At 41.9% G+C, this 26,849-nt stretch overlaps 1 protein-coding gene across 2 annotated transcripts in view; it reads left to right on the top strand.

Moving 5' to 3' along the window:
* The window catches only part of LOC103181292 (alpha-1,3-mannosyl-glycoprotein 4-beta-N-acetylglucosaminyltransferase B), a 94,979-nt gene that overhangs the window by 39,629 nt on the left and 28,501 nt on the right, over positions 1–26,849 (top strand). Inside the window, exons 1-7 of one of the 2 annotated variants that reach the window (XM_007897660.2) lie at positions 1,772–1,810; positions 2,171–2,353; positions 2,773–2,913; positions 13,166–13,299; positions 16,349–16,395; positions 20,787–20,900; positions 25,109–25,184. In XM_007897660.2, coding sequence (XP_007895851.1) covers positions 1,798–1,810; positions 2,171–2,353; positions 2,773–2,913; positions 13,166–13,299; positions 16,349–16,395; positions 20,787–20,900; positions 25,109–25,184 — 708 coding nt within the window. In that variant the 5' untranslated portion in view covers positions 1,772–1,797. Of the gene's footprint in view, positions 1–1,771; positions 1,811–2,170; positions 2,354–2,772; positions 2,914–13,165; positions 13,300–16,348; positions 16,396–20,786; positions 20,901–25,108; positions 25,185–26,849 lie in introns of those variants that run through there. The other variant, XM_007897658.2, reaches the window with a different exon arrangement.

The raw sequence follows: 26,849 nt of genomic DNA, 5'->3' as shown, positions 1-26,849 counted from the left end.
CTCATACATGCCTTCATTACATCCAGGCTCGACTATACCAATGCCCTGCTTGTTGGCCTTCCCAATTCTTCCTGTCACAAGCTACAGATCATCCAGAACTCTGCAGCCCATGTCCTCTCCCACACCAGGCTCCCTGACCCCATCACACTCACCCTCGCCCAGCTCTACTGGCTCCCCAGTCCTCGGAGGATCGAATTAAAAATTCTTGTCTTCACTTTCAAGGCCCTCCAAGGCCTTGCTCCCTCCTACCTCTCCCACTTGCTAACCCCCTATCAACCTGTCTGCTCCCTCCACTCAGCAGACTCCGGCCTGCTCCATGTCCCCGCTTGCCCCCCACCCCCCCATTCGGGTCCTAATCCCTGACTGTTCAGCAACATTGGATGTCCTCCCGACATGAAAGGCGCTGTACAAATGTAATTTTGTATTGTAATGTAATGAAACATGCCACTCCTTTCCAAGTACAAAGGCTAGAAACAAAATGTTTCAGCACATTCAACGCGCTGGTGATTTTCACATATAGCGCCTTATCACATTGTTTTGATCCATCTCAAAGCACTTCACAGAATAAAATTGCCACGTTACACTTGAATGGGTGTTACGTTTATTAGTGTATTTGAACTTTCCTTTCTGTGTGAGGTGGATATGCTGTACACCAGATATCTTTTCAAGAGCCATTTCTGAATTGTCTTATTAATAGTCCCAGGTGCACCAATGATTAGAGGAGCTATACTTGTCTTGTACTGCCACATGTGTCTGCATTCAATTTGTAAGTTATCATACTTCATCAGTTAGTTGATTGGCGGATAGCTTTTCAGGGGTAATAATCCCTTCAAATAATTTGGTCACTCAATCCATAACTGTTTATGAGACATTGTTTTGCACAATTGGCTGCTACGTTTCGCCCACAAAATACACAGTCACTCATAAAGAGATGACTAATAATAATATTATTTGCCTTTTATGTAGCACCTTTCATTTCTTGAGGATGTCTTCAAGCATTTTGCAGGAGTCGCAGTATAGTGTAGTAACTGTGTTGTATAGGAGTTGATGGAGGCTCATGTGGCGTATAAATGACATGGACAGGTTGAGCCGAATGGCCTGTTTCTCTGCTTAAACATTCTATGAAATAATAATAATATTTCTTGCATTTGATATAATGCCTTATCACTATGTCAAGACATCTCAAGGTGTTTCACTGTAAACTGGTATTGGGCTGAGGATGTTCATTGGTCTCTGAGTAAATAGCAGTTCAGAGCAGTCCAAATGTCCAATGCAAAGAGTAGTTGCCATGCAGAGCTGTGGATGTTATTGTTGCTCATGTGTGAATTATTTGCAATGTACAAATCCTGCCTGCACACACCTTTACTGAAGTTGATCGTATACACAATCCAAACCACTTTACAGTGCCGTATATCCTGTGAAGCACTTTGAGACGTCTCGATCACGTGATAGGGTACTATATCAAATACAAGGATTATTATTCTTATCTTTCTCCATATTTACGAGGAGAGAATTCAATATTTCAAAAGCCATCACAGATCTCGGTAAACCTACAACAACAGGATGCAGCTGCCTGTTGACTTTGCAGATATGTAGATTGTGGAAGGCTTAACTGCTGGATATGCTTGACAAGTTGCTGATATAAACCAATTCCAACACCACATGTGATATGACTTTATATGGACTAGCTTAGACACTGCTGGGTAGGGATATAAGACAAAACAGTGAATAGAACTTGTAATATGTATTGAGACATTCTCACAATCGCTCTCTTGACACCGCTAATTGTATGCCTGAATGACAGGAAACGGTAAGGTGGATGCCCCGGAAGGATGAGCTCAAATGTTTGTACAAGCTTTCTCCCTACAAATCTATCTTGTGACACTTTATTGTGCATTGCAACAAATTAAAAGCTGGGTTTTCATTTTAAAATCCCCTTCACTTCTTTTTGGGACCCACACTCCCTTGCACCATACCCTAAACTGCTGGTATGAGAACACTTGATGCAATCCATTAGTGTTCATATATATATATGTTTGTGAATGGATTTTTTCCACATGGAACCACTGTCAGGAAGCGATACTCCACCAAGAGCAGCTCCTTCAGGAATAACTGCACATGTGCTCTTTTGTACAAAATGTAATAATTGCTTTTTATTTTATTTTTACAGGGGATGAAATGAGCAAGTACCAGCAAGAGTTTCTGGAACTCAGTGACAAGCTGCAAAAAGCAGAGGAAGAAAACTTGAAACGCTCTAAGGAGCTGCACCAAGTGCTGGAGGTGATTAAGACTGTCCTAGCATCAGAGAGAAAGTCAATGAACATCACTTCAAAGATCGTGTCTGGATTCTCAGGTACACCCGTGGTATATTTGCTCTGCGGAACCAAAAACGCTATAATATTTTTAAATTTGTCCTTATTTTCTTAAAGAGTATCCATAAATTTAAAATAGTGAGCAACAATTTGAAAAATATATGTGGAGAAACACAGTTTAAATCCAAGAATGATCAATGTTTGATACAAAATGTGTCGGGTGAGACTATAGATGCTGAAACATTATTAAGAGACTATAGATGCTGATCAGATTATTAAGATCAAATTATTAAGAACAGTCAGAGACTGACTGCTCTTTTAAAGCTTGAGTCTCAGTGGGTCGAACAGCCTTTTCTCATGCATGACTTTTCTACATGATTTGATTCCACTGTATCTTGTGATTAATTTGCTGTGGAGGGCTTCAGTTTAACTTTATTTTGTCTACTTTCTCTGTTCTTAGATGAAACAAAAGTGAAAGCAAGGAACCTGACCAGAGGTCAGAATAAACTGCAGCCAAGTATCTTCCATCACCTCCCTCACCTACTCACTCGTGAAGACAGTCTTCAACCAAAGTTACTGTTAGGACAAGGGAGGACTGGAGGTAAAGAACCAGCTGCAAGAGATGCAGACAAAGCTGCATCTTAGGACAGCCCACACAAACCAGACTCACATCAAAACAGATTTCTTCATGCATCGTGAATTGAGTGATCAAATTATTAAATAATAATAATTTGATCACTCAATCCATGACTATTTGTGGGACACTGCTATGCTCAATTGGCTGCCACATTTTTGCCCACAAACTTTACAGTGTATTCTGTGAGGCACTTTGAGACATCTCGAAGACGTGATAAGGCCCTATATCAAATGCAAAGATTATTCTTGTTATTATACAAAAAGTATGCAAAAATCCAGTACTGTAGGTACTGGAACAAGAAGCTACAAAGGGTTTCAGAATAACTAGGCATATTCCTCTCAACTGAAAGTAAATATTCAGTGTTTGACTCAGAGCAAAATATTAACTAATCGATTCCTGATTGAAATGCTGCTATGTTAACAAACAGTATTGTTGGCAGGACATCAGAAGGAACCGGTTTCTCTTTTCAAATAGTGCCATTGGATCTATAACATCCACCCGAATAGGTAGACAAGACCTCCATTTAACTTTTCATCCGAAGGATGGCACCTTTAACAATGCAGTTCTCTCCCAGGACTGTATTGGAGTTTCAGCTAAGATGGTGTGAGTTCAAATTCCCAACGGGAAGCTTGATCGCTCAATCTTCTGACTCATAAGTGAGTCAGTGCAATCAACTGAGCCAGGCTGACGTCTAAATTATAGAGCACAAGGAGGAAGAATTAAGAGAAGTAGGATAAAATAACAACAACAACAACATGGTTACATTTGTATAGAGCCTTTCAAGTCGGGAGGACGTCCCGAGATGCTGGACAGCGTACAGCGTTTCAGATACAAGCTGGGATCAGCTGGGGGGGAGAAGGGAGGAGAGGCAGGGGGAAGGGGGAGTGACCGATGTCATAATAACCAGCAGAAAGAAGCAAAGAGAAAACCATGGATATAAAAGTAACAAGCTCTTTGAGAAATAGAGGAGCAAATGGTTAGATATAGGAGAGAGGGAGACAGGGAACGACAGAAAAGCTTAGAACTAAAGACGAGAGTGCACTCACATGTGAAAAGTGGTAGCTGAGAAAATGTAACAGAATTAAAATGTAGAGAAATCGAAGCTGGTCAAAGGGGAGATAGACGTTAAGAGGTTCAGGACTGAAAGCCTGAGCTGAGAGCAATGAGACGCAGCGTACAGTAAAGAAAAACGATAGCAGCAATGCACTGTAAGTTAATGGGTACTTTCAATTATTTTGCTGTTAGACCAAATTGTGTTAATCTCTGAAACCTATTCGTTTACTCCATTATTGTCTCAAATTTCATCTCAGCTGGGGTAGCATTCCCCTTGCCAACTGCTCTGTAAAGTCCTGGAGCTCAGTGGTTAGAGCACTCGCTTTGCAAGCGAGAGACCTGAGTTCAATTCCAGGCAGGGCGAAACCTTGGGCAAGTTTCCTTACTCCACACGCCTAATAATAATCCCTCCAAAACCAAAAACAATAATAAATTGGTCATTTTCAATCTACGACTGTTTGTGGGACATTGCTGTGCACAATTGGTTGCTGCGTTCGCCCACAAATATATAGTCAATTCACTTTACAGTGTGTTCTGTGAAGCGCTTTGGGATGTCCTCCCGACGTGAAAAGCGCTATATCAAATGCAAGGATTATTAAAGGAACGGGACTTTCACCATGCTCACCCTCTGTTTCTATCTCGGGAAACAGCTTGTCCGTAATAATAATAACCCCTTCATCATCCCCAAACTCTCAAAGGCCTTCAACTTCATGACTGATGGGTTTAGAAAGAAAACCTTAACTGGTAAACTGAAAATAAATGTGTGATGACAGTGGGCATGAGTCGTTTTCCTTTCATTGTCTACATGAAAGACATTGCCCTTTATTTAGCCCTGAATTACTCAATCACATTTCCTCCATTTCTACCCAAACCACTTGTGCTTATTATGTTTTGGCTGTTCCTATGTGAAATATCCATCATAAAGTACGTTCAATGCTTTCTTCTCCAGCTCCTTTTGAAGTAATTGTTTTATGCACTGATATAAAAAATGACCTCTTATTCAGAGCGATTGCCATTTGAAAGTGGCTTTAGTGTTCAGATCAATTTTGTGTGAGACGGCTGTAAAAGGCTCAGATGAAGGGTTTGAGATTCTTCAGAATCAAATATTTGTGCAAACCTAGCAAATTCCTCTGTCCACAAGCTTAGAAAGGAAGGACTTGCATTTAACACATTAACACATTGAAAGATCTCAAAGGGTTTTACATTAATTACTGTGAATTACTTTTTGTAGGCATCCATTTGCACCACCATAGTCCCATAAACTTCAATGAGATTAATTAGGTTAACTAATCTGAAAGATTTGTGCAGTCTGGACGCTGTGAAAAATTCCTTTCCCCTTTTGAATTGTATCATGGTATCTTTCACGTTCACTACTTCACTTTACAACATCTTATTTGGCATAGCGCCTTTCACATTGGGAGGACGGCTTAAAGCGCTTCACAGGATACGCATTAAAGTGCTGTGACCGTATATTTTAGAATAGCAACAACAAGATTACATTTGTATTTTATTGGCGAACATGGCAACATCCCACAAACAACTATGAAGTGAGTGACCTATTTTATTTGGGATTGTTGGCCAGGACACCAGGAGAAATCGCCTTCTCTTTTTTAATAGAGCCATGGGATCTTTAACGTTCAGTTGAAGAGACAGATAGTACTTTGGTTTAACGCCTAATCCGAAGCACGGAACCTCCAACATTGCATTGCTCCCGAGCACTGTGTTGGAGTGTCAGCCCATAGAATATATGAATCCCAAGATTAAACATATTAGTAATGTAAATGAGATTACATTGGAAGATGACCCTTTATAGATTAATTGGTTAAATTGGAGCCAGGCTGTACTTTTGGCACACAATGCTATATTACTTATTGCACATGTATTTTTAAATGGAACCCACAGAAATTTCAGGAGCATCTTTGACCCTTCAATCTCTTTAGATCTATGCATATCTCTAATACCTTGTCTCACAGCCACCAACGTCGATTTAGCAAAAGGTTCGTGATCAATGAGTGAGGCATGCATTTAGGCCAAATCCATCCTGAGATTGATTTGGGCACATTGTATGCTTGCAATATATTTCTGTCACCTGGATTTATGATGCAAATACTTGCTATTTCGCTACTATCTTCCTCCCCCCTCGCCTATTCATCCACTCCACTTCCTGGCCTACAGTATAATGCAAATGTGCATGATATTTGTGTTCACATGAACTGTCAAGTCGCAGGTGGCTGCTGCATTTAGATATATTTTTAAATATGATGTTCATGCTTAAAAATATACCTTATCTCTTCCTCCCCATATTCAGGTCATACCTGAAGACCTTCCTATTCGAACGTGCTTACGGTCACCTTCCCCTCCCACTGGTTCGGAGTTGTGCTCTCCCACTGTTAAGCGCTCTGGGATGCTACCCTGCATGAGGGGCGCTATATAAATGCAAGTTGTTGTTGTTGTTCAGTGGTATAAGCAACAGGTCTAGTCAATCTAGCGAGGTGCATCTATTTACTGAACTGGAATGTGACAAAATAGTTCTAAACGTAGAAACTACCGACTGAAATAGTTTCAGCTTGAACTGTAATTGGACAAGTTCTATACCGGATACCAGCTGGAGTTTCCTTTACCTGCAATAACAACAACAAATTGCATTTTTATAGCGCCTTTCACATCGGAAGGATGTCCCAAGGCTTGAAACACTCAATCTGCTTGGAATTGAGTATCGTATCAAAATTCTTGAACCACACTTTGCTTTTACAGTAATTTTGTAGCTTATTTCTCTCAGACCATAACTTAGTTACTCACCAAGCCAGTTCGGAATCTATGTGTATTGTTCGACCCTCAACTGATTTTTCTTCCCCACATCCAAGCCATGACCCGCTCTGCCTTCCCTCACCTCCTTAACACCGCTCGACTCCGCCACTAACTCACCCCTCAGGCCGCTGAAACTCTTGTTCATGCCTTCATCACCTCCAGGCTCGACTATGCAAACGCCCTGCTTATCGGCCTTCCCAACTCCTCCCTCCACAGGCTGCAGATAATCCAGAACTCTGCAGTCCGTGTCCTCTCCTGCACCAAACTCCTCGACCTCATCTCCCCCATTCTCGCCTGACTCCATTGGCTCCCTATCCTTCAGAGGATCCACTTCAAGATCCTGGTTCTCACCTACAAAGCCCTTCATGGCCTCACATCATCCTACCTCTGCAACCTCCTAACCCCTTAACAACCCGCCCGCTCCCTCCGCTCAGCCGGCTCTGGCTGCTCCACGTCCTCCGACCCACCCGCCCCACCATTGGCGGAAGAGCCTTCAGCCACTCTGCCCCCAACCTCTGGAATTCCATCCCCCAATCACTCCACCTCGCCCCCTCCAAGTCCTGCCTCAAGACCCTCCTCTTCGACCATGCCATTGGTCAAACCCCCTTCCCCTCCCCTCCCTTCTCCCTCTCTAACCCCAGCTCGGGTCTGAAATACTGTACTCTGTCCAGCACCTTGGAACGTCCTCCCGACATGAAAGGCACAAGACAAATGTAATCTTGTTGTTGTTAGTTTTACATCAGGTTCTCAGGTTTCTATAATAAAATACGAGGCCAACTGACTCTGTTTATTACATTCACAGACTTTTTAAATTCCTAAACTTACAAATATATATGCAACTTTCTGGCATTTTGTTGCATCAAAGCCATTCTGCACCAACTACAACAGCAACAACTCATATTTATATAGCACCATTCACACGGGGTAGCATCTCAGTTTGATGCCAGGGAGAAGAAGAGATTGAGGCAGGGAGTTCCAGAAATTCGAAGTAGTGGCTGAAAGCATGGTGGAGTGGCAGGGTCATCGATTGGTGCCCAGAAGGCCAGAGCTGGCTGAGTGAAAGGGCTGGTAGAGGAGTGGATTGTGAGCAGGTTGAAGAGGTAGGGAAGTACTCGGGCATGAAGGGATTTGTAGGTGACCTAAGGGAACATGGCTGACGAGTTAACAATGTGCTGATCTGGTCACATGAAATTTTATCCCATTCTCTGTGCTTGTAGGAGACGTTTTGCTCTACCTGTTGCTAGCTGAAGCAACAATTTAGATTTGTTTGTACTTGTTGCTCGTTGAAGATGCTTATTGCTTTCTCTGGACAATTATATTCAATTGCAGTTGCAGGGTGACACAAGAAATTTCTTTCCCTTGACTTTCTGTGGTGAGGCCGTGCAGAGGAAGCTAGTGTGCGTGGCCCTCAAAAAAGCCGATTGGCCTCAAAGGGGCCTTTCCCTCCTGATATCTTTTAGGAAGGCAACATGTGGCAACCATATGCAGTAAACCAAGGAGCTTGGCTATCTCAGGACACTGGCTTAAAGGAATGGATTCTCCTGAATCTCTCGGAGTGCCAGAGTGATTAGTGGCACACATAAACTCTGCCCCCAGTGGAGCAGGCCACTGTTGTTGACTTGCTGACTGACACAGACCTGACCCGTCTAGCAGCCGGGCATTAACATCGCAGCGCACAACTTTCGAGACAAATCTTGGCTGCTGCGTTTCGCCCACAAAATATACAGTCAATTCACCGTACAGTACATTCTGTGAAGCGTTTTGAGACGTCTCGAAGATGTGATAAGCGTTACATCAAATGCAAGGATTATTATTTATGATTAACTCTTATTTGGGTGCCAGTTTGAACAGGCATGGTTGTTTACTGCACCGGCGCTGGGATATCTGCCCCGCAATGTAAGTGGAATCAATTTCACAACATTCTCATCCCAGGCCATTCCTGAACCCATCCTACTTGATGCAACTCTGCACGTATGGAGGGGGCATCGGGGAATGGAGCAAAGGTCATGGGGGAAGAGCAGGAAAGGTTAATGGAACCAGGGTATGGGTGAATTGTTGTCATTTTCTCCTCTACTTGTCCTCCTCCAATCTAGAAGGTGCGGATTGTGCCGTGGTACAGTTCAGTGACGCTCTGTACCTCATCCAAGCTGCCAGTGAGCCCAGACAGTGAGTGCTGCCAGGCTGTCTGAAGCTGCTGCGTTGCAGACTGTAATGAATAAATGTTGCGGTGGAGCAGTGCCATTACTCACAGGGTCACTCAGGAAGGAATGGCTGAATGATTTAACAAGCCGCTGTGGCAGATACCCGTTCAGAATCCTGTTGCTGACATATCCTTGTTTATATCCTTTTGCTAAAACAATGACTTAAATCACATACCTTCTTTGGAGATTATTAAGGGTGCGTTGACCCTCAAATGCTTCAGTGGGTAACTTCATCAAATCTCTCCATCTGCTTTTTGTATGGACGTTCAGTTCTTTTGGCATTTTTTTTCTTAACAGCCTCATCCTGATCCAGGTCAAAATATTGCAGTACCTATCTCTACCCTACCCTATATTTTCAGCACTCTCTCTTACATTTTGATGATCAATTAACATTTTCTACTATTGCCTCTTTTCCATTTAGTTGTTTCTTAAAATCCTTCAACAAGCTAATTTTGCCCACAAAATTTACAATAAATTCACTTTACAGTGTATCCTGCGAAGTGATTTAGGCCCATTTTTCTCATTCTTTCGGAGCACCCACACTACTGTCTTCCAATTATGGCTTTAAGCTGTTTGTAATTGAGTCCAGTGTCCTATGCTCAACCATCCTTCTCATTAACCTGGTCCAGCTGTTATAATTACTCTTGTTAAAGAAACGCTTCCTGGTGTCTTTCCTGAAATTGCCCTCAGCAACTCCAAATCTGTAGCTTGCTGTCTCAAAACATTTGGAAGTATTGTTAATAGTCTGTTTCCTCAATACCATTTAAAATCTTATATACTTCTATGAGGTCCTCTCTTGAGATGTTTCTTTCAGCACTGCAAGGCCCTAGCTTGTCTAATTGTTGCTCATAGTTCATTGTTCCTCCTCACTGCCTCGAGCATCTGGACAGAACAGTAGTAAATGCACCAGTGCCAATTTATCCTTTGATCTCTCACTGCATCAAGCTGCTCATTTAGTGCCATGATATTGGCAAATTTATGATTAGAAGCCACAGCCCACTGAGAATGGTAAGAGAATTGTAAGGGACTGTGGCGAATGGGTAGAAAAGGAAGCATTAATGGTAAGTAAGATAATTCATATATATGAATTGCAAAATAAGGTCATACTAAACACACTGTGCACAAATGCATCATAGGATGTACAACAGGGCAAGATAAATTAAACTTTATTTCCTCCCTAATTTTTAATTCAATTTTTTCATGGTAGGAGTTCATTGGCAAAGACTAGGCAGGCTTTGGGACGTCCTCCCGACGTGAAAGGCGCTCTATAAATGTAATTTTGTTGTTGTCTGACACAGACAAAAACCCATCACCATGCTTAAGAGTATCCAAACCAAACTGAAAATTCCATGCATCCCACCTACACATGGAAATCCCAGAGATAGATTGTTGGAATGGAGGATGCATCTTGCTTACCTAATTCTGGAAAGTATTAGGTACAGGTTGGCAAGAGCCAAAACTTGGGGACCCCAGAGTGTATGTTAGGGTACTGCTGGATCTTAGAGAGAGAAGGAAAGGTAGAGACTGTCCAAATTCACCCTAGGACCTTTGAAGCCAGCAGACATCAGACTTGCATTAGATCAGGGTGAACTGTATTCTGAGCAAGCGCTAAAGATAAAAGAGCAAGGGGCTAACCCATCAGGTCACCCAGTCTCCTTCCCCTAATACTCAGTGACCTCTAAAATAATGCAGGCAATGTGGCAGCATTAACAAATGTTATGCACTACAGTATGATGTCTGGCTAGGTGATGTAATGCTCACTAGTCAGGCAAAGCTCCAGTATCTCAAACCATCCCCCTGATTTATTCTGTATCGTGAAGGTTAATTGTTGATGAATTGTTAAAGGCAAACAGAAGTGCCAATACTTCACTTAGTTTCTTAAACACAGTCATGAGGGTTTCAAAAACTGGAATCGTGATTTCTAAGTGATTTTAGGTCACCTTGCCTCATGTTGCCTAATCGCAATCCCACAGCCTCATTAACTCGAGTAATTTTCGCATTAAATCCCTTCTTAGCACTAGCCCCTGGGAAAAGAGAGAAGAAATAACCTAGGCTCTGGTTAATATTTTTATAAGTTCTTTGAATATGTAAACAAAAGAAGTGAGATAAGAATCTGGGAATTGTTGACCAGGAAGCATGATATCAGCAATGGGGAAAATACAAGAGCTTTTCGTAAGATATTCATAGGGGTCCAATGTCAAGTGCAGGATGTCTGCTCCAGGAAGTAGAAACCGTCAGTGAACAGTTACCACAGGTCAGCGTGACATATTTCCAGTTACTGGAAAGAGTTCCCATTTGTGGAACTTGGATTCTTATTTAGATCCTGGGTTTGCAAAAATAACACAAAATAGACTCCATTATCAATGTTTCCTGTGGCCTCTGCTGTCATCTTTAGATGAGGAGTTAGAATGGAAAAGCAATAGGCTATGCATCTTAAATGTACTGCAGTTATTTGAGGAGATGAAAACTATATTAACAGGTTAAGACTATATTAACAGATGAAAAATGTATTAACAGGTGAGGACTATATTAACAAATGAAGTCTGTATTAACAAATGTGGACTATATTAACAGGTCAGGACTATATTAATAGATTAGCACTGTATTAACAGGTTAGGGATATATTAACAGATGTGGTCTGTATTACCAGATGTGGTCTATATTAACAGGTGAGGTCTATATTAACAGGTGAGGTCTATCTTAACAGGGGAGGTCTATATTAACAGGTGAGGGCTGTATTAACAAGTGAGGACTATGGAGTCATAAGATGTCCTTGGGTTTTTTAATTAAAAATGTGATTTATGTTCTGTGGGTAAAGCTTTCAAAGAAGACTGAACCTGCATCTTTATAATATCAAAACATCTCAAGGTCCTTTAGAGTAATCACCATCAAATGTACTGATGTCTTTTGTGTTCAAACACGGAAGCCATTTTGCGTGAGATAAACCATGAGATGCATGACCAAAAATAAACCATGAGATGCATGACCAATTTATCTGGACAATTATTGACCAGAATACGGAGAGAAACTCCCTTTCCTTTCAAGGCTTGGCATCTCCCGCAATGTGATCCTCCCCAGCACTGCCTGTAGTACCATTTACATTAGGAAGACATGTCAAAATAGTTCACTGGATTTTACTATGATGTGCCATGACTATATTTAGTCATGGTCAGCTAATTCCCACAAACAACAACTTGCATTTATATCCTGCAGATTAGCATCTTGGAGCCTTAACAGTGGTGGAACGTGACGCAGATGTGACCTGAAGATGGGCAAAGAAGGGGGCAAGATGAAGGGATTGAAGCAGAGAGTTTCATAGTTTTGTGACATAGTGGCTGAAAGCATGGCCCTCGGTAGTGGAGTAGAGGGAATGAGGGATGTGTAGGAGGTCAGAGCCAGTTGAGCACAGGAGGAGTCAGGCAAGAACTGGGGTGATGGGGTGTGGGTGAGAAAACAGGCGGCAGAGTTTTTAATTAATTGAATTAAAACAGCCATGAAGTGAATGACCAATTTTATCTGGGGAATTGTTGGCCAGGACATAATTTCTCTGGTTGGAATTGAACTGAAATTGAGTTGGAATTCAATCCAACTCTGTAACCCAGCCAACTCTTAACATTTCTTGGCTGCTCTGGTGGATGCACAGAAAACATGCAAGGGGCTGTTTTTAATGTTTTTCAAGAGAAAGTTGCGCACTGAACTCCAATATCAGGTGCTCCTGGTACAATAAGGAGCGGAAAATTAAGGAGTAGGCAATATATATCGAGGTTTCAAGCTCCACATCACTGTGGAGTGATGTTGCAAGCAATAATAATATAAATAGTAATAATAATAGAGCCTTTGCATTTGATATAGTGTTTTATCATGTTATTGAGGCGTTTCAAATTACTTCACAGAATATAATGTAAAGTGGATTGACTGTGCATTTTGTGGGTGAAATGTTGTTCCCAATGTTGCTTTGGTAAGGAGCAAAACTGTCTCACTTGCAGAAATATAAAGAAGGCTTCAAATGTGTGCTTACAAACTTATTTATGTAATAATAACAATTCTTGCGTTTGAAGTAATCTTGCTTTCTGACATAGAGGTAACTAAAGTTAAAATTCTAATGTATTACTCTGTTTTATTTCCCCCCCCACCCCCACACTTTCTCATCTTAGTTTCGGTGGTGATAGGTGTCCCTACAGTAAAGAGAGAAGTGCAAACTTACCTGCTGGACACACTAGACTCCCTGATCTATGAGCTATCTCCTGAGGAAAAGAAAGATTGCGTAATAATTGTATTCATCGCAGAGGTCAGTCATTTCATAAAACAGCCAAATTGTTGTGGAATTGAAACTAATGTTTTAAATAGACAAGGCAAACAGGATGTTCATTGCCAAATCAAATTAAGATCACCAGAAGTCATATTGAAGCCATACATTGCCCTGGGCAGGTCAGACCTGGAATACTGTGTGCATTTCTGATTACTACAGAATAAGAGGGCTCCAGGGTTTAAAGTATTGCAGAGGAGGGTAAGAAGGAATGAGTCCTTGAAGGCTGAGCTATGAGAAGCAATTAAATAAGCTAACGCATTTAGACTGTGAAAGAGATGTCTTACATCTTACAGGTATATAAAATGGCAATTGGGATTTAAACATTAACATACAACAATACTTTAAGATACACCAAAACAATAGGGCAGAGGCACAGTTGTGAAGGGCAATTTCAAGACAGGCACCAGTGGGCAGAAAACGCATTCTTGTGGAGTCCTGTAGCTCAGTGGTTAGAGCACTCGCTTTGCAAGCGAGAGACCTAAGTTCAATTCCAGGCAGGGCGAAACCTTAGGCAAGTTTCCTTACTCCACACGCCTAATAATAATTCCTCCAAAACCAAAAAACAATAATAAATTGGTCATTTTCAATCTACGACTGTTTGTGGGACATTGCTGTGCGCAATTGGCTGCCGCGTTCGCTCACAAATATACAGTCAATTCACTTTACAGTGTGTTCTGTGAAGCGCTTTGGGACATCCTCCCAACGTGAAAAGCGCTATATCAAATGCAAGGATTATTATTATTCTTATTCTTGGCTGACATCACCAAAGCCATTGCACATGACACTGATTAGAATTTAAGGCCATTAGAAGTATTTCTTTACACAGAACGTCATAATTGGTTGCAGCAGGTTACCAGGAAGGTTAGTGGAGGCCAGGATATTGAATCGAAGCTGTAATAGGAAGTTTGCAGGTGGACATTCTAGAAGAATGAGAGGAAATTGGCTAAAGGCCATTTTTCATCCGAACCTTTCTTGTGATCATAAAACTGTGATTTGTGCACTGAATGTCTGTACAGAGTTCACACGTCAAATGGATTCCATTGTTCGGTTATTCTGTCAGCACTCCCCCCATCCCACACCACCCCCCCCACCTCCACCATCACATTCTCCTGCCTTTTCACATCATTATGATGGGTAGCCATCTCCAGAGTAGTTGTTATCTGAAAGAACTCATTCTATCTAAGTAATCTGGATCACTGTCCACCCAGAATCTCACTCCTCTCAGTCCCTCTTCCAGGAATCTCTCCTCTCAGTCGGCCTTCTCTTTTTCAAATGTAATTTCTCAGTGTGCACATGTGCTGAGTCTGCAGAACAAGATTACATCCTTCAGTTAGTGTTATGTTTTCTTTCAATTATAAATATGTGGGGGTGAAATTGTTTTTTGCTCATTGCAATGTTGGATCGAGTATGAAAAAAAAATTTCTCCAAACAGTTACAAAAAGTGGCTGCTTTTGTAAAATATACCTTTAATTTAAAAGAACCCCATTATAAAGTGCTTTGTTATTACCCAGTTCACTTATTGCACAGTTGAGGTGTGGACCCCAAGCTTTACTTACCCAAAAAAATCCAGTGCACATATTGGCTCCCTTACTACTTCAAAACAGTTGGCTCAGGGAAAGCCAAAATAGCCAACCTCTGGCTCCGTAGGTCACCAACAATGACACTTCCTGAGCATGCATATTTTGACTTCCCACACACCAGTCAGCATTTTATTTTCCTATGCTGATTAACAGTGAAAGTGCTGACTAGCCGTTATAGGACTAGTTGGGATTTTATAGATCTCAACTTCAACATTGGTGAAAGGCGCTACACAAACGTAATTTGTTGTTTTTATAACAGACTACTATATTACAAACACTGTGGTGAACCCTTGTTGCTACCTAGCTGAAAGAGCAATCCTGCTTTTTCTTTCTCCCTCCTCCAAATAAATATTCTGTAGATAGCAGGTCCTTGTATTGAAATAATTTTCTTGTGAGGTTGCATTGGGATAACAGATTTATTAATGTCATAGTTGTGACCAATTTTTTTTCAGCAAAATTGATCATGGGTAAATCTTATCAGATTAATATTTGATACTTAAGTTTAGCAAAGGCTGAGGAATATCTTTTGGCTGTTTTCATTTTCACCATTCATGCCTTGGGCTGCATGTTGAAATTTTTGTATTGCAATCAAATAGTGGTATAATAATAATAATAATAATAATAAACCTTGCATTTGATATAGTGTCTTAGCACATCGTTGAGATGTCTCAAAGCGCTTCATAGAATATACTGTAAAGTGAATAGGCGGTATATGTTGTGGACAAAATGATTTGCCTACTTTATATCAGCAGGTTAAAATCCCCAGCTAAAAGAACAACTTGTGCTTATATAACACCCTTTCAGGTGGATTGAAAGGTTTGTAATGCATAACAGATCCATGATTGAGAGCACCAAGCAGGGAGAGAGAAGAGAGAAATAAGTAGTTCTATAGCCCAAAATACAAGATCCACATTCAAGATCATTTTAAAGGGATTGAAATAAAAAGCCAGGCCGAGGTTTTGGAAGAGAGTGCTCAAGGGTAGTGGCATCTGTAATGATTAAAGGCTTGGCCACCAATGGTGAGAAGGAGGGAGGGAGCATTGAGGAATAGACCTGATTGGAAGATTGGAGGGAACAAAGTGCTTGTGGATACAACTGATCACTTGTACATGAATGGATCATTGCATCTGATCTACAGCAGAAGAAATAAGCAACAAAGACATCTAGAGAAACAGATAGAAGAGCGGAATTCCTCAAGAAGGCTCAGACTTGCTTGTCAACAGCGTTCTACAAAGCCTGTGTCCAATTAATGTTGAAATATTGTAGCCCAGTTGGGCAGGTTATTGAGAAGTCCACCTTCCAGTCCAGTGGAATAGTACAAAGTCATGCTACTTTCAATGAATTGAACAAAGATACCAATGAGATCAAATAGGTTAAATGGTCTTAAAGCTATTAAAATGTAATGAGGATTTTGATTTTGAAGATTTCTCTATATTTGTATTTTACAGGTGAATGAAAATTATGTAAATAGTCTTGCAGAAAACATAAACAATGTGTAAGTATGACTTAATAATAATAATCCTTGCATTTGATATAGCGCCTTATCATGTCTTCGAGAAGTGTCAAAGAGTTCACAGAATCTACTGTGTATATACAGTATATAGATTTTGTGGGTGAAACACGACAGACAATTGCACACAACAGTGTCCCATAAACAGTCATGGATTGAGTGACCAATTTTTTTTTAAGGAATTATTACCCCCGTAAAAACAATCTGCCAATCGACTAATAACCAGGTTCCTACTTAGGCGTGTGCAGTAAAGAAACTTGCCCAGTATTTTGCCCTGATGGAAATCGAACTCAGGTCTCTCACTTGCGAGGTGAGTGCTCTAACCACTGAGCTGTAGGACTCCACTTCATTATATTGCACACATTTAACCTGCCAATAGCAAATTGCACTACATTGGAGCTCATGTGCATTGCCATAAATCCTTCAGGAAATGTAATACTTGGAGCAAGCATGGCCTCATTATATTCATGGGATTGTAGTGCATTGGACCTCTGGTAAATGGTGTTGTGACAATGATGGAATACACCACACTGGAACTCCAGTGAATGGAACCACAGTAATGGTGGAATCTAAGGTCAATCCCCATGTCAGTGTGCTCATGATCCCCACAGTGACATAGCTCAGGAAGTGCTCCCAAGTTGAGAAGGAAAGAAATGCTCTGCATGTCCTTGATCATTTCCTAGTCATAAGAGCAGTTCAGATTGGTATTTGTAGATCACATTCCTCCTCCTCCTCTTGACTCTGATAAGTAGGTAACCAGAAAGGTAAATAAAGGGAGATTACCTCTCCCCAAGTAAAATCAAACTTTATGCTTGGGCTTTTCGACTTTTGGCCACTCTGTGATTTTGAGGATTTTTCATAGTATACTGTATATTTAAAGAAGCATTAATTGTACACATCTAAATGTTTCTTTTTAACTCACGCCCAATCGTAGTTATATCAACAGATGGTCAGCTCCCCCCAATAGCTTGGCTGGTTAAGCTACTGTTTGCAACTGAGCCATAAATACCTAGAAAGTCCCATAATGCCTCGGCCTCAAATTGGTCTGAGCTAAAAGAGGAAGAAACCCCAGCAGCAACCCCAAGTGTCCCATCATTCACGCCCTCTGCACAAACCGCCTCCTTAAGGCAAGCACAACTTCCCCCTCCCTCATACGTACCCTCCCCAACTCTCCTCTCCTACTATTCTCCACGACCATCTCTCCTGTACACCCTAAAATCCTCTCTGCATCACTCTCTCCTCCCTCTCCTCCCACCAGCAAACCCACCCGCATTTCCCTTCAAAATGTCCGTACCCTCTCTAACAAAGCCCTCACCATCTATGACCTCATCCTTGACGAGCATCCGACATTCTTGAGCTCACAGAAAGCTGGCTTTCCCCCAATGACCCCGTCCACTCCTGGCTCCTCCTTCCACCATACCCCCTGTTCAAACCAACATGGCGAGGGGTGGCCCTCATCTCCAAAGCCTCCTTTGGTCTTGTCCCCTACTCCTCTGGCTGCTTCCCCTCCTTTGAGCACCTCACCCTCTTCTATCCCTCTCTCCCACTGAAAATCCTCCTAGTCTACCGCCCCCCTAAACACCCCAGCTCCTTCCTCTCTGACATCTCTACTCTCATCTCTTCCCTGTCCCTCTGCTCCGAACGCCTGCTCATAATGGGCGATTTCAACCTCCACCTACACTCCCCTTGCACCACTTCTTCTGACTTCACTGCGCTCCTCTCCTGCCTAAACCTCACCCTTCACATAAATTCACCTACCCACAACCATGGTCATGCCCTCGACCTCGTAATCACCACGGCCTTTATATTTCCGACCTTAGCATAAGTGGACAAGGCCTTCTCAGACCACTTCCTCATCTCCTTCTCCTCTCACATCCCTCTCTCCTCTGCCAAACCCTCAATCATACTCACCCTCACAAAGGCCTTCACATCCTCAAATATAATAATCCTTGCAATTGATATAGCGTTTTTCATGTCTTTTAGATGTCTCAAAGCGCTTCACAGAATATACTGTAAAGTGAATTGACTATATATTTGTGGGCGAATGCGGCAGCCAATTGCGCACAGCAAAGTCCCACAAACAGTCGTGGATTGAAAATGACCAATTTATTATTGGTTTTTTTTGGAGGGATTACTATTAGGCGAGTGGAGTAAGCAAACTTGCCCAAGGTTTCGCCCTGCCTGGAATTGAACTCAGGTCTCTCACTTGCAAAGCGAGTGCTCTAACCACTGAGCTACAGGACTCCAAATATCCCTGTGGCCTTCCACCCGCAGAGATCATGAAGCTGCTCTCCAGCTGTTCCATGATCGCCTCTCCTCCACCTATAACTCCCTCATCCCCCTGAAATCCAGGACCATCTCAAAACCCTCCCAATCCCTCTGGTATAACAATCATCTCCACTCCCTAAAAACCCAAACCCGGCTGCTCGAACGCAGATGGCAGAAGACTGGCCTGACAGTTCATCACCAACTGTGGCTCGAGCATCTCCATAGCTACCGCCGTTCTTTGACGTGTGCGAAAACGTCCTTCTACTCCAACATCATCTTGGAGTCAAAAAACAATCCCAAAGTCCTTTTTTCCACCACCCACTACCTCCTCCATGCACCGCCTCAGGCGTCCTCACATCCAATGCCAAGTGCGAGGAGGTCATGGACTTCTTTTCATCCAAAATACATAACATCTGCCAGGCAGCCTCATCCTTCTGCCTCTCGTCACCCATCACCACCCCTTCTCTGTCCCCCTCACCCTCCCCATCATCAGCTCCTACCACGAACCCCATCCTACAGTCCTTCCTCCCCATCTCTCCTTCCTCCCTCTCACCCACCAATGAAACCCACCACCTGCTGCCTCGACCCTCTCCCCACCAACTTGCTGGTCACCCAGCTCCCCCTCCTCTGCCCACTACTGGCTGACATCATCCGCAGACATGGGGTACACTTCCATGTATGCGGACGACACCCAACTCTATTTTTCCACCTCACACTGCGACCCCCAGGCCCCTAATGTTCTATCTGCCTGTCAGACATCAGGAGCTGGATGAGCGCGAATTTCCTTCAGTTGAATGTTGACAAGACAGAAGCCATACTCTTTGGCTCTCATCAACGTCTAAAATCACATGCGTCTCAACTCTTCCACCTACCCGATCTCCCCCTAAAACTCTCCGAACCCGTACGCAACCTAAGCTTCAGGTTCGACCCCCAATTATCTTTCCTCCCCCACATCCGGTCCCTCACCAGCACCGTTTTCTTCTACCTCCGAAACATCGCCCATCTCCACTAATACTCCACTCCAAAAATCGCTGAAACCTTGGTCCATGCCTTTGTCACCTCTCGGTTGGACTATTCAAATGCCCTCCTCGCCGGTCTCCCCTCGACTTCCATTCACAAAATCCAGGTCATCCAAAACTCTGCCGCCCGCATTCCCACCCGTACCAAACTCCGCTTCCCGGGTACCCCAGTCCTTGCCAGACTGCACTGGCTGCCTGTCCCAGAGAGGATCGACTTCAAGATCCTCACCCTTGTCTTCAAATCCCTCCACTCCTCTGCACCCCCCCTCCCTCTCTGACCTCCTCTCTCCTCAAAACAGTGTCCGTTGTCTTCACTTCACCTGGTCTGGCCTCCTCCTTGTCCCTCGAATCCTCCGCTCCACCCTCGGTGGCCGTGCCTTCAGCCACTATACCCTGAGGCTCTGGAACTCCCTTCCTCACTCCCTTCGCCTCGCTCCCTCTCTTCCTATTTTCAGGTCTTGGATGAAGACCTTTATTTTCGACCGCGCCTTTGGTCACCTTCCTCCCCCTCCCCCTGGCTCGGCCCCGGGATCCGTTACTGTGAAGCGCTCTGAGACACCGTCCAGCTTGGAGGGCGCTATATAAATCCAAGTTGTTGTTGTTAAAAAATCATTGGAAAGTTGCCAATAACATGCATAAAGAAATGATAATTTTATGTTGTATTGGTTCTCGTATTAATACCACACGTTAAATTGGTGCTTATATTGGCATTGATGTTAATGATAACAATCTAATTTGAGCTCTCAGGCAAAACGAATATCTTTTGGATTACCTGCAGTGTAGTCCAAATCTGTTCTGCATAAGCAAGCCCAATTACTAGGTTCAGTTTACTAGTAGATTGATTTCCAAGTTACCTTTTCATGGATTCGGCCAAATAGATTTCCCCAGTTACTGGAACATTTCGCCTGGAGCCATAAGCTTCATTGTAACATTATCAGTTGTGAGGCAATGTGTGAGAAATTAGAAAGTCCAACAGAAGAACTGCTAATTGCCCTTCTGGTGAATGAGAGAAAAATCAACGTGGTGTTGTTTTCAATAGGTTTCTTTGGAATAAACATTAATTTTGAGTTCTTGATCTTCTGCCCACAGATATCACAATGAAATAGAGTCTGGACTTCTGGAAATCATCTCCCCTTCTCCTGGGTTTTACCCTGACCTCTCAAATCTCAGGGAGACCTTTGGAGACACACAACAGAGAGTTAAGTAAGTTTATCCAGTAATACACCAGCACACTATTATGTTACCTTTCCACTAAAAGCATTTCTACCAATCACTTAAGAACGGTACACGTTCCGTTACCACATATGGTGGGTTATTCTGTGATTCGTGCAGGTTATTCTGTGACCGTAATGGGGCTTACTCTGTAAAGGTGCAATGAATAATTATGTGACTGTGTAATGGATTACTATATCAGTACAATACAAACATAAAGATGGCCAAAGCACTGTCAACGTCAAGCTTGCTGGCAAGGAGAAAAGTAGAGTGGGTATTCTGGAGGGAGGGGTTTGAGATCAGCCAATGGGCCTTCTTCATCAAAACTAATCTTATGATCGTGTGATGTTTAATTGAAGAGGAAGAGGTGGGTTGCTAATGGCTGACTGTGGAGATTAGTTGGCACAGTTAATTCAAAAGCTACTTTTTATAACTGTGGCTATTGTTTCCAACCTAAGGAAAGCTGCATGGATTCAGTTATGCCTCATGTGGGTTAGATACTAAATTTAATAACAGATATGCAAAATAATATGTACAACCTCTCCAAAAAAACAATTCTTAGAAAATTAAATGATCAGCAAGTATGACTTTGTCTTTCGCTAGTTGCATATCATTATTAATAATAATAATCTTTGCATTTGGTATAGCACCTTATCACATCATTGGGATGTCTCAAAGCGCTTCAGTCTGACAGATAACTTGTCACAGTGATGGTCTGAAGTTAGGGTTACAACTTATCGTTGAGTGTGTGGAATTGATACCACCCATTTTACTTTTTCAATGGTGTTGTCTGGTCACTTGCTGATATGCCTCCTTCTGCCAGATATCTATGTGAGCAGCAATGTGTTACTGCTGATAGAGCTATATCACATTCATCAGAAATGAGTTGGCAGTAATTGCTGGCTGCTTCCAATTTTCTGCTTTTAAAACCCGAGTGAGACATACGGGTTGTATTGTTATAATACTAATATAATCACCGGCTCAGTAAAAAACAAATAGTTTCCAATAATCCATTCTAAAAATACAAATCTCTTTTTCCTTACCTCTTTATAATGAGATTATAATGAGATTGTCCATGAATGAAATTGTAAATAATTGGATGACATCAAAAATATGGGATTTCACAAACTGCAGCATTTTACTTTCCAATCTTTCTTTTGTCAGACTTTTCCCTACCACGTCATGATCCCCTACAAACAGTCAATAGTCTTAGGAGTTAGTGCATCATGAATACCTCTCTTTCCCCTATTACCACCTCTCCAGAAACAACAACAAAATGCATCTATATCATGCCTGTCACATAGGGTAACATCTCGGAACATTGTAAAATGGTGTATTTTGATGCCGAACCAGGGATAAAGGGAAAGTGACTGTAGGCACGGTCAAAGAGGAAAGACTTTGGCTATGATATGAAGATGGGCAAAGAGGGCAAGCTGGAGGGACTGGGGCAAGGAGTTCCAGAGAATTGGAGTTTAGTGGCTGAAAACACAATCACCAATGGTGGAGTGGAGGGAGAGTGGGGGGAGAGACGTGGAGAAGGCCCAACTGAACACAGGTCGGAGATAGAGAGATGCCAGGGCATGAAGTGATTTCTAGGTGAAACTCAAAATAATTGAAAAAATTTTAACTAAAGGATTTGTTCTAAAGTCGAATGCAGTTTCAGACTCTTATCAAGAGATGAAGTGTCCCAATAAACAAACTCTAAATAACTTAGTTTCAGAAGTTTTGCTGAAGTGTTGGAGCACAGTGCCTATGACCCATGAATAAATGGCTTTGTTCATCACCTGACGTCTGAAACTTCCTTCCAAGCCGTTTGGAAAATTGCTTTCCTAACTAATTTCTAAAATTGACTCCATCGATTTATAAATAAATGATTGGTAATTAAAAATGACTTGGTTGATGGCTCCGCACCCAGAAATAAGAAATACCAATCCGTCTTCCAGCCAGGAGCTTCCGAATTCAGAAGAGTTTTACAAATGACGGTGTTGATGAAAGCTCCAGTCTGACCTATGTTACTTTAGTGATGATGAGGCTGCAATTACAGCAGCCAAACCTCGTCCCCTTTCATTATTTCTCCTCTACAAAGATCGGAGAATTCATTAGGGATCCAGGTCTATCATTAAGCTCCTGACCTCAATATAAAAAAAAGGTTGGTTTATTCACTCGTATTCTATGCAGTACTTTCAAAAGAGCACCTCCTCCATTACATTATTTACGAAGTTTCCCAAGTGGGTTAAAGCACCATCCTGCAATACAAGTTCAGAGCATGTGGAGTCAGAGGAAAAATAGTAGAATGGATAGCAAGCTGGCTGCAAAACAGAAAACAGAAAGTAGGGACAAAGGGTAGCTACTCAGACAGGCAGGGGGTGGGCAGTGGTGTTCCACAAGGCTCGGTATTGGGTCCACTGTTGTTCACAATATACACTAATGATTTGGATTCGGGAATCAGCAGTACAATTTCAAAATTTGCGGACGACACCAAATTGGGGGGAGTAGTTAATACAGAGGAGGACTGCAACAAATTACAGCAAGACATTAATAAACTTGCTGAGTGGGCATTTTTAAATGGCAAATGCCAATGTAGAAAAGTGTGAGGTGGTACATTTTGGTAGAAAGAATAAGGAAGTCATGTACATCCTGGAAAATTAAAACCTAAATGGGATAGAGGAGCAAAGGCACCTAGGGGTACACGTACACAATTCACTGAAGGTAGCAACCCAGGTTAATAAGACCATAAAAAAGAAAACCAGGCATTGGGGTTTATTTCTAGAGAGATAGAAATGAAACGCAGGGAAGTTATGGTAAACCTCTATAGAACCGTGGTTAGACCACACTTAGAATACTGTGTGCAGTTCTGGTTCCCACATTATAGAAGGGATGTAGAGGCACTGGAGAGGGTGCAAAGGAGATTCACAAGGATGATCCCAGAACTGAGAGGTTATACCTATCAGGAAAGGCTGAACATGCTTGGACTCTTCTCTTGAAAAGAGGAGGGTAAGGGGTGACCTGATAGAGGTCTATAAAATGATGAAAGGTTTTGATAGGGTAGACATAGGGAAGATGTTTCCACTTGTGGGAGAGACTGCAATGGCTCAGAAACAACCATGGAGTGAGTGACCAATTTGATTTAGAGGATTGTTGAACAGGACATCGGGAGAAACCTTTCTCTTTTCGAATAGTGTCATGGGATCTTTTATATCTACCTGAACAGGCTGACGAGACTTCGGTTTAACGTCTCATCTGAAGGACCTCAAACAGTGCACCTATAATAATAATAATAATAATAATCCTTGCATTTGATATAGCGCTTTTCACATTAGGAGGATGTCCCAAAGCGCTTCACAGAACACACTGTAAAGTGACTTGACTGTATATTTGTGGGCGAACGCGGCAGCCAATTGCGCACAGCAATGTCCCACAAACAGTCGTGGATTGAAAATAACCAATTTATTATTGTTTTTGGTTTTGGAGGGATTATTATTAGGTGTGTGGAGTAAGGAAACTTGCCCAAGGTTTCGCCCTGCCTGGAATTGAACTCAGGTCTCTCGCTTGCAAAGCGAGTGCTCTAACCACTGAGCTACAGGACTCCACGTACCCCCCCACCCCACAACTGCATTGAAGTGTCAACTTCGACTATGCGAGTTCAAATCCCAGTGTGGGATTTGAACCCACAACCTTTGACCTCGATGTGAGGGTGATGCTACTCAGCAAGCTGAAACACACTTTCTTATACACTGTCTTGAAAGCTTCCAAATCCAAAATGCACCTAAAATCAAATCCCACCACCACGTTCACTAAAGTAGAACATAACTCCTCTGCAAAGAAAACCAAACATTCAAGTAAAGCTCATTGAGCTTCTGTATTTTGTATGTGATTGTGATATCACTTTAAATTGCCTGGGAAAACAAAGCTTGCTTTAGGTTTGGACTGGAAGAAATGTCTTCCCGTATGGTCAATAAGAATAATTTTCGGGATTTCCAGATGGTCTTCTAGCAGTATGAAGGACTTTTATGTGGCTGTGCTTCAAAAGTAATAAATGACATGACCAAGACTGCAGCAGCTAATAACTACAAACAAAATCACAGCTGCTGAAAAACACAAACGTGAGGCTCTCTTTGCTCACTTGAATCAAATCTCCCTTGCATCGATGTACTGGTATTTTCAACGGTTTATGCAGCAGAGTTTTTGTTTCTTTCTAGGTGGAGAACAAAGCAGAATTTGGATTACAGCTTTCTAATGATGTATGCTCAACCCAAAGGAACCTTCTATTTACAGGTACTGAGCAGTAGAATGATGTTGCCTAAGATTTTATGTTAGAACATGACACTGTGTGCTCTCAGGTATTCAATTCCTGCCACCCCCTCCCCCACCAACCAAAAAAAATCAATTCAGTGTTTTCCATTTAATGGATCAACTCTCAGGATTTAAACACAGTGATGTAATAGCAGTGATTTAAAATGCAAGAGAAGTGGCTGCTGGAAAATATCAGGTTATAACAACAATCTGAAGTTTCATCTAAATCAGATGTGCGCTTCACTTCTTAATGGAAATTATTTAAAAAAGCCCACAGGGAGAGCAATCGATGCAGCTTGCTCTGAGTTTAAGTACCATCTTGGGTCTTTTTTTCCGTAACCAAAGAAATCTTGCCACTTTTCTCTAAGGTTGCAGCACTATTGACTTTTCCAGGTAAAGGAAAATGTTTATTATCTTCTGCATGCTTGGCTTTTATTTATGGAGGGAATGCAATTTGCTGCATTTTATTTCCGCATATTTTCAACGCTTTCCACAGCCCAGCATCTATCTAACACCATAATGCCTATTTTCCTGGTACACAGGTATACATTCTCTCTCTATACCATCCCACACCACCAGGAATATCAAGCTCACTCAGATACAGGCTGAAGCTCCCTCTACTGAATCCCATCAGCGTTCCTTAATATTGGTCTCAGAGGGCCATCAAAGTGTGATATTTTCTGTTTGTCTCTGAAACAGAGAATCAGGAAATAAATTCTACCCAAATCTAGATGCACTCTATTTACGTTGAGTTCAGTCTTAACTTTGAAGTTGTTTTTCTGTAGTTCTTAAAAGAAACTTACAGTACATAGACTTCAAAATTATGGCCATATTTAAGAATTTGCTGAATTCTGAACACTCTGAAATGCTACATCAATAGAGTAAATAAATCTTTAGATCCAGATGGAATTTCAACCCCTGCATATATAGGCTTGTTTTTACATTGAACATTTTCCATCTTGTGTTTGAATGAATGAGAAAACTGTAGTTTGCATGTAGTTTATATCAACAATTAACTCTCTGCTGTGTTTCCTACTCACAAAGGTAATTGGTTGTTGATTTTAATTTAAAGTTGGACAAGATTGATAACTGGGTGTGTTTTGGACATTTGGTTCAATGTTTGAGTTGACCATAGAGTAAAATTCTAATTATCATTTCGCCAACAAAATATAGTCAATTCACTTTACGTGTCAATGGGAAGAAAATTAGAAAAATAATTTGATCCAATAAATTTACGATGGATGGTGGTGTGGTGGGGTAGTGCAGACCTTATTCTGTAACATGTAGCATGATTGAGTTCCACCCTAATAAGAGTTCCACTATGGAAGCTTTTGCCACCAAAACAATAATAATTATCCTTGCATTTGATGTAGCATCTTTCACATCAGGAGGGCGTCTCACAGCGCTTACCGAATTCACTGTGAAGTGTAAACTGTGTACTTTGTAGGTGTACTATGGACGATCTGATAGGGTTTCCAGTTGCTTCCTCTGACTAAACAGAGAGGTGGCAGAAGCAAGCATGATTCTCTACGTTGACAAGTGACGTGATCAGCTGTGATGGCCTGAGGAATGGAATGGAGCTCTCCACCTATTCTGTAGCCATGTGTTAGTCAGAATTCACTGGCTTAACTGCAAACAAAAACAATT

The sequence above is a fragment of the Callorhinchus milii genome, unplaced genomic scaffold (assembly GCF_018977255.1).
Source record: "Callorhinchus milii isolate IMCB2004 unplaced genomic scaffold, IMCB_Cmil_1.0 Scaffold1, whole genome shotgun sequence".
Lineage (NCBI taxonomy): Eukaryota > Metazoa > Chordata > Chondrichthyes > Chimaeriformes > Callorhinchidae > Callorhinchus > Callorhinchus milii.
Note: the sequence above shows the minus strand (reverse complement) of the source record. Positions and strands in the feature narration are given on the sequence as shown.